The sequence below is a fragment of the Nicotiana attenuata genome, unplaced genomic scaffold (assembly GCF_001879085.1).
Source record: "Nicotiana attenuata strain UT unplaced genomic scaffold, NIATTr2, whole genome shotgun sequence".
Lineage (NCBI taxonomy): Eukaryota > Viridiplantae > Streptophyta > Magnoliopsida > Solanales > Solanaceae > Nicotiana > Nicotiana attenuata.
The window spans coordinates 512,509-521,586 of record NW_017670643.1 but is presented as its reverse complement, the minus strand read 5'-3'; the positions used below and the strand labels follow the sequence as shown (position 1 = coordinate 521,586).

Genomic DNA, 9,078 nt, shown 5'->3' with positions numbered 1-9,078 from the left:
ATGACAATTCTCTTTCTAAATCAACTCTGAACTTCCCGGAACTTAATTCTGACCACGCGTACAAGTCATAATACTCGAAATGAAGCTGTTCATGGCCTCCGACTGCTGACAGAGCACTAGGACTCAAAACGACCGGTCGGGTCGTTACACTACGTATCTCACATCCGGTGAGAATCAAACCAGCGTAGTTCGGTCCGATTGGGAATGGAGTAAACTAACTCTTTTTTTTCTTCTTTTTATAAAACTTAAACCATGAAGCTTTAAGGCAAAAGAAAATATTTTTTGTTCGAATTTTCATTTGTTTTCTCTTTTTGAAAAAAGAAAATATGTTTGGATTTTGGATGTAACCTCTTAATTTTCGAAAGAGGGACTTCTTTAAGAAAAATGTTTTGAATTTCTGAGCTTTTATTTATTTACAAAATTACTTCTAAATAAGCAAAAATATTTTTGGACTTCAATTTTTTCAAAATTTTTGACATTTACAAAAAAAATAGACTTCTACAGAAGAAAAGAGTATTTTTGGATTTTTGTTTCTAATCTTTTTTTTGGATTTTTGGAAAAATACTTCAAAATGAAGGAACCTGTATTTTTGGATTTTGATTTTTATGAAAGACATTAGAAAGAAGGAAATCGTTTTTTAGTTTTAAAAACTTCTTTTTTTTTTGCTTTTTTTTTAAAAAATTATTTAAGGAAAGATTTCTAAAGAAAGAAAATATTTTTGGATTTTTGAAAATCGGGGTCGGAACCGATGAGGTTTGCCTACGTATCTCACATCCGGTGAGAATCAGACCCGCGTAGTTCGGTCAGATTTGCCAAAATCAAAACTATTTTGACCAACAATTTTTCTTTCTATGTTTTCAAATATTTTCCCCTTTTTTTTTCATTTATCAAAAATCCGGCAGCATTTCGGTATTGTTTGGGCATTTGGTTTTTCACAACAAATAGACATCCTCACCTAGTTCTAACACTGCTTATTTTCATAATTCACTCATTTAGACAAGCTGGTCAACATAGAAAGCCGAGCAAATAAATGCGCAAGTAGCACGTAAGATGCATCAGGATGGTCAATTCATATTTCAGGTCACCTGTCCTAGACGGACCCAACCCCTGTGTTGAGTCCCCTAAGTCAAATGCATATGATGCAAACAAGCGTCCTACTAGGGATCCGGCATGAGGTTTTGTTCTTCTAGTTTTAAACCCTAGGTTTATTGGTCTAGACCTGGCTTACCCGAGTGGACAACTCGAGCCGAGGGGGAGGCAGCGTACCGGGGATACAGAAGCTCCGCCAGCTTAGCAACTTATCCAAACCTCGTTCTAAATTGGGAAAGACTCTAAACAGAAGAGAAGCTACACGAAGTGCACCCTTCTCCATGATGTAGAAGACTCAGAGAGAGGAAGGGATTCGCGAGAGTTTATACATAATTTCAACAAATATCAAAGCAGTAAAACATTTAGCACATACAGCATGGAACATGTAGAAAAATCAGATAAAGCCAAATATAACAATTGTACTAAGTTCGAATTCTTGAACCCTGAATCGAAATTCTGGGGTTCGTTTCCCCAGCAGAGTCGCCAGAGCTGTCACACCTCCTTTATACACACCTACCCCGAAGGATAATGTATAAGGGAGTTTTTCCATTTAAAGTGACATTATTCTAAATGGGATTATTTATTTGTTTTTAGAGTCGCCACTTGGGATAGGATTGACTTTTGGTGTCCCAAGTCACCGGTTTAATTTGAATCCCAAATCGAGGAAAATTTCGACTTCCCAATTGGAGTCTGCGAACCAGAAATTCTGAATAAGGAATTCTGTTGACCCGAGGGAAGGTGTTAGGCACCCCCGGATCCCGTGGTTCTAACACGGTCGCTTAAATTATTATAAATGGCTAAAAATCTGGTTTTTATACATGTTCAAACCTATAGTGCAATTTTATAAATTTGTTTAACCGCTTTTAATTGGTTTTTTATGAAAGTGAACGCCGTTTAAGAGCGTGTTTTTGGATCACGTCACATGAAATGCACCCGGATCCTCGACACCTCTTATTCAACGTTTTGGGATTTGGATTTGGGTCGCATGAAATGCACACCCGTATTTAAGAAGGTAAAATTATTAAAGGCGCACCTAAAATGGCTAGCATCTTATTTACTTTGCGGGAAACCATGAAAATTCGCTAAATGGCATGTCCCGGATTTCTAAAATATTTTTTATAAAGCATTTAATGAGGGCCCCGCAATTTATGCATTTTATTTGGCGAGGCTCATCTCATTTAATTATTTTAAGGCCAACCTAGAGTGAGCTAAGATTTTCTATTTATATTTGTCTCTAAAAGGGCCTAATTGATTAGTGTTATTAATTACTATTAAAAGCATTCAAGGAGTTCGGGTCTTAAGATCAAGTCCAAACTTAAACAAGATGGAAACCCCTTAATTTAAATTTGCTACTTATCTTAGAAGGCCCTAAATTATTATTACTAATTACGGCTTATATTCAAAATATAGGATCCAAGCTTGGGAATCACGTGCATGGGCCGAAGACCCAGCTGATGCGGGTCGAGATGATAGTAGGACCAAAATATACATAGCCCAAGCACTTATGACAGATTCAAGAAAACAGCGATAATGGAAATTGGGCCCTAGTTGGGGCTTGGTTTGGCGATTTGGTCAATATGAACCCAAAACTCAGTAAAATAAGCAGAACTTCATAACATATAGAATCTACTTATCAAATTATGAATTAACCCCCTTTGATATTAGCTAGCTAACACAAATTCAGAATTTTGGTATGCAGTTTTCACTCCAGGTCTGTTAGGGCTGCTGGGCATAAATGCATTAATTATTTGGCAACATGCCCAGCACGACTAATGATAGGAATTTCAAATAGAACCTGTAATTTGGAGTATTATTGAGCTAGGGACTCATCAATTGAATCACAGCTCCTCAAAACGCATTCAAACCTCACAAATATCCTAATCTAGAGACAGATACGTCAAGCAAACACAAATCTAAAGACCACCTATTAGTTGCTGGAAAATTAAACTGCTCTAAAATGGAGTAATGTAACAGGATCTAGGCAATACATGCCATTAACAGTCCCAAAAGAGTTAGGGCAGTAAAATCCAATAGCCATGTCAAATATACATCAACAATACACTTAAAATGCATCTACAGTGTTTTGGATTATGCTAAAAACTAAGTTATTCGCATTCAGCTAAATCAGTCTCAAGAGGTTGCAATTGTCAAATCTCCAACTTCAAACCAAGCATTGTGACAATAGTTCAAGAGCTGGTACCTGATTACAGCAAAGTCACAATAGAAATGAGTGGAAAATTCGAGGTTAAGTAGCAGCAGCAGTAAACGATAATCAGCAACGAAATCAACAACAACACGGATCACGAACAGCCAGAAACTCAAGGAAAGAGAAGCAGGATGCAATCGACTTCAAAGGAGCTTCAATTAACTAAATATACCAAATGGATTTGAAAGCCAGTTTGAAGAACCAATGTAGTTAAACCAAAACAGATCTGGAAAGGATTTTACGCTACATTTTTGTTGATTCTTTTTTCCAGGACTTTTTTTCTAGGATCTAATGTTTTGTATCTAAACCCTCTATTTCTACCAGATGTTTTTGGATTTTTTCAGTAGTTTTTTTTTTCAGCAGTCTTGGATTTTTTTTTTTAGATTTTCCCTCTTGGGAATTTCCCAGATTCTTCAACTTGTTCAACAAGGCAATAGGCATGCCTTTTTATAGGCAAAGCCTAGGGCTGCCTTCAGATTGTTATTTACACTTTTAGTCCCTCTTTTATTTCAGTTTTAATCACTTAGTCCTCTATTTTCTGACTTGTTGCTCAAGTTACACCCCCTAAACTACTGAAATTCTGACTAAAAACCCTCCTCTAGAAGATTCTAGGAGGTTCTAGTTTAGTTACCACAATGTCCTTTCTATTTAGGAACTACCTATACTACCCTTACATTAGTTCTGAAATTACCAACACATATCAACTAACCCAGCGCCCTTGGTCTCAATTTACCATAGTTAGTCAATGTCAGCTATGACAAAGCTCAAAATTAGAATTCATCAATATAGCTAATCGAAACTGAATTTCAACTCTAATTAATACGACTCCTAAGATTAAAAGGATCATTAAGCTGATAAAACAGTAAATTGTTAAACAATTAGGAATCCAGCCAAGCAAACTACAACACTAAATCATCAATATGTCAAACAATCATGAATTCAACAGGTAACGATTAACCAATGGCACTAACTCATGAATTTTAAAATTACCATTAGTAAAAACAGAGGAACCAAAATTTAATCGGCAAAACTATCAATGCCAATTACTGCCAGAAAAGAAAGAAGAGAAAGAGAATAAGGAAAAGATGAACGAGTTAACAGAAATAACGGAAAAACATTCGAACTAACTGAAGCAATAGGAGAAAACTCACCTATGCAAGGTCGAACGGGACTGGAACCTCGATTCGAGCCTCGGAACAATGTTAAGCATTTGTTCTTCTCAAAGAACAAACGAAACATTGTCTCGTGACTCGAATCCAATACTGGACTCAAGAAATCAGGCAAAATTGATCAAAACGAATTTCTAGGGTTCTGCCAGCTCTGAGATTCAAGATTCGAGCCGCTCCGATGATGTTTGAAGGGAACCAATGAGGGATTCAAGAAGAGGGTGACCAGGAGAGTATAGGGTATATTTTTGGGGTCGTTTGGGTGGCGGCGCCGCTGTGGGCAGTGGTGGCGACGCCTAGGGTTTAGAGGATTTGGGATGTTTGGCCGGGAGTTGAGGGAAATTGTGTTGGTGGTTGGAAAGAGGAGAGTGAGGTGGTTCTATGGTGTATTTTTGGACGGAAAAGGAGCATCACCGCCGGTGGCGGTGATTTTCGGCCGGCGGCGCTAGGGCGAAGGGCGGCGGAGACGGTGGTGATAAAAAATGAGTCTGAGACGATGATGAGAGGGGGGGGGGTAGGGGATCCGACAATTTTATATTAATTTTGACCTAGTTCCCAGCCGTTGGATCAAGGATCCTCGACGGCTGGGATTGCTTGACGACAAAACGTCGTCGTTTCACTTAAGGGGGGGAAGGCCGGGTTTAGACGGGGTTTGGGCCTGGTCTGGGCAACAATTGGTATTGGGCTTGGGGTGAATTTGGCCCAATTTTGGGGTCTTTAAAAAGGAAACCCCAATTCTTTTAATTTCTTTCATTTTCTCTTTTTTTCTTTTTTTTTTTCAGATTTTTGTCAAATACAAAATTAAGCTAAAAAGACCTGATTTAATTCTAAAACTATCCAAAAATTAATTAATTCCTGATTTAAAGAAAACTATGACAAATTCGGAAATTAAAAGGTAAAATGCAAGAAGAGCTATTTTTGGTATTTTCTTTCCTTAATTATATATTCATCCTAAAATGTAGAAAATTAGGTCCTAAATGCAAATGCACTATTTTTGTATTTTCTATAAATTAACCATGCACACAAAAATGCAAGCAAACATGAAAATTATGCAATTAATTCCTAAAAAATCAAATAATAAAAGAAAAATCCTAATTTCAAGAATTCTGTAGGAGCAATTCAAGCGAGGCAAAAATCACGTGCTCACACACTCGTGTTAAGAAGTTGCTCGTCCACCTCCACAACAGATATCATCGAGAGCTCCTCATAGTGGCTGGGAAGTTGGATTGCTTTGTAGACATTAAATACTGCTTCCAAGTCATCCACTCTCAAAATCATTTTTCCATCTCTCACTTTAATAATTGCATCACCAGTAGCCAAGAGAGGCCGCCCCAATATTATTGGAACCAGTTCATCAGCCTCATAATCTAATATAATAAAGTCCGCAGGGAATATGAACTTCCCAATTTGCAGTAATACATCTTCAATCACTCCCTCAGGGTGTGCTATAGACCTATCAACCAGCTGCAACATCATAGTAGTTGGTCTTGGAGCTCCCAGACCCAATTGCTTGAACAAGGATAAGGGCATCATATTTATGCTCGCCCCCAAATCGCAAAGAGCACGACCCACATCAATATTACCAATTCGCACAGGGATGGTGAAGCTACCAGGATCCTTAAGCTTTTGAGGGAGCTTGTTCTGGACCCTTGGAATGCACTCCTCAGTAAGTGCAACTGTCTCAAATTCAGTCAATCTTCTCTTGTGAGCCACTATATCTTTTATGTACTTAGCATACTTTAGAATTTCACGAAGTACATCCACCAGTGGAATATTTAATTGAACCTAGCTCAACATAGAGAGAAATTTGCTAAACATGCGATCATAATTCTTTTTCTGCAATTTCTGAGGAAAAGGTGGTGGTGGTCTTGCAGCCTCCACTGGCTCTGAAGTTGCATCCTTTTTCTTTGATTCATGTGTCGCCTTAGGAATCAACTCCCCCTCAGGTATAGGCTTGTCTTTTCTCTTCTTTGGCACTTCCTCTAGTTCCCTCCCGTTTCTGAGTGTAACTCCATTATCTTGAGGGTTCTTCTCTGTATCACTGGGGAGAGCTCCTGCAGGTCTAGTATTTTGATTTGTTGCTAACTGCCCCATTTGCCTCTCAAGATTTCTGAAATCGGTCCTGAGCTGTTGATTGTCAAGCAACAATTTCTTTAGCAAATCATTTGTACTCTTTTCCATTTGTTGGGGTGGCTTCTGAGGTTGATTGAAATTTCCTTGGGGTCCATAATGATTCTGATTCGGCTGATTTCCACCCCATGAGAAGTTGGGATGATTCTTCCAATTTGGATTGTAAGTGTTCCTATATTGTGCATGCTGATTCATTGGACCTCTGCTCTGTTGCCCCATATAGTATATAGATTCAGGATTCGTGGGGCACATGTCACTCATATGATTGTCGCCACATAGTTCGCAGCAAATAGACATTTGTTGTACATGTTGCATCGGTTGTGTTTGTTGCATTGTCATTCTATTCATCTGATTTGCCAATTTTGCTATATCAGCTCTCATGGCTGAGAAGTCATCAAGCTCAATCAACCCGGCTGCTTTCTGTTTAATTGCCCTTCGTGAATCACCATCACCTTGCCAATTATGATCATTAGCAGTGAAGTTATTTAGCAAGAGTTGGATTTCACTGTACGGTCTAGCCATGCAACTACCCCCACAAGCTGAATCAAGATTCATCTTTGATGCATCATCTAGCCCATCAACAAAAGTGTGACCCAATACCTCATCAGTCTGACAATGATGTGGGCAGTCCCTAAGTAGCTTCTTGTATCTTTCCCACGCTTGACGAAGTATCTCGCCATCTCGTTGTTCGAACCCAAGAATTTGACTCCTCAATGACTTTGTCTTCTTAGTGGGAAAAAACATGATTAAGAATTTCCTTGTAAGATCATCCCAAGTACGGATTGAGTTCGCGGGTTCCTTTTGCAACCATTCCTTAGCTTCCCCGAGCAATGACAAGGGGAAAAGTGTCAGCCTGACATAGTCCTTGGAAACGTTCGGATAATTGTAAGTGTCCGTAATTTCCAAGAAATTCTGAATGTGCCTCTGCGGATCTTCATGAGATAGACCCACATATTGCCCGGTGGACTGAATCAGCTGCACCATGTACTGTTTGAGCTCAAAATGCCATGTGATATCAGGCTTCACAATAGCCTGAGTCATATTAGCAAGACTGGGCCTTGCGGCTTCAATCACCGCACGCTCTTCGTTACCTGCAATCTCTATTGGCTGTGGTTGAACTACGATGTCCAACTCTCCTTCTATTCTAGTTCTAGCTTCGACTTCCCTCCTCAATCTGTGAAGTGTTCGTTCAATTTCAGGATCAAGAGGAAGGAGATTGTTTGCGCTTCTACTCCTCCGCATTCAAGAGAAAAGCCTGTGTTAACACAAACAAGGTAAACTGAAAATTAAAACTTGAATAAATAACTAATAAAAGCTCAACTCAGTCAAGTAGCTAATTTCTAAGTCCCCGGCAACGGCGCCAAAAACTTGTTGCGACCAAACACTCATGCAAGTGCATGCGATCGTCAAGTAATAGAGTGGTGAGTAGAGTATCGTTCCCACGAATACTTATGACCAACTTTTGACTGATTCAAACTCAATTAACTTATCGATTCAAGAGATTTATCACGAATAGATAATTTAAGACTTTACTACCTAAAAATATCGAGTAATGAAATAACTAGACAAATCAACCAAACAAATAGCAATTTCGAATAACAATCAGTAGGAGAGAATATTTCAGGGTCACGGGTTAGCTAACCATCATGTTGCGTTCTTGGCTTAAAATAACTAATTGATTTATCTGGATTGTTGATTGACAGGGTTGATATTACTCATAAGAATCTGTCGAGTCCTTACTCGCCTATTCAAGTTAACTTAATGCCTATATGTCTATGGAATTAAGATTAGCAAGAATGCATTTACAATTCCTGTATTTCAACCAAGCAAGGCAATTAGGTATATGTCTATCCAAATTGCGAATCCGTTCCCCGATGCCCGGGTTCAACAACTTGCTCTATTTAATTCTATATGCAATCTAGAGTTCCCACTTTCGAGTTCAACTCTAAATTCGTAGATAGTATTTCACTGTTAGCTACTCAGCAAAATAACTAAAAGCAGAATTAAATAAACAACCCAATATGATAAAATCAACTTCGTCAAATTAAACTTCAAATAACAACTTTCATGTTTCAACCATGACCCTAGAACAATAGGGTTCTTAGCCACTCATGTTCATACAATCATCAAAAATAATATTTTCAAACATAAAATCAATGAGTACTAGAAAAGGGATGGAAGAATTGCTCAAATCCGTGCTCCCAAGTGTTTTGCTCCTTTTTTTTCTCTCCAAAATCATGTTCTTTCGTCCCAAATTGCATCCGAATGATTCCTACACATAGAAACACCATAATTTAGCACAAACCATCATATTAAACATCTGAAATCATTGAAACAAGAGCAAAATGCGAGGCGATATATATCAAAATATACATACTTTATGCCGATTATCACTGCCCATATCCAGCCCATAAATTCAAAGATTTCATGGGTTTTGAAAAAATATAGTGATACGTATCGAGCTCTATCAAGTCCATTTTGGCATAT

General features: G+C 38.3%; 1 protein-coding gene across 1 annotated transcript; it reads right to left on the bottom strand.

The window, feature by feature from the left end:
• Nucleotides 1–5,604: 5,604 nt before the first annotated feature.
• LOC109241834 lies at nucleotides 5,605–6,642 on the bottom strand. Its single transcript, XM_019408650.1, has 2 exons — nucleotides 6,282–6,642; nucleotides 5,605–6,137 (listed from the first exon to the last, which is right to left on the bottom strand). Exons 1-2 carry the CDS (start codon nucleotides 6,640–6,642, stop codon nucleotides 5,605–5,607), a joined length of 894 nt encoding a protein of 297 aa, XP_019264195.1.
• Between the last annotated feature and the right edge of the window lie 2,436 nt (nucleotides 6,643–9,078).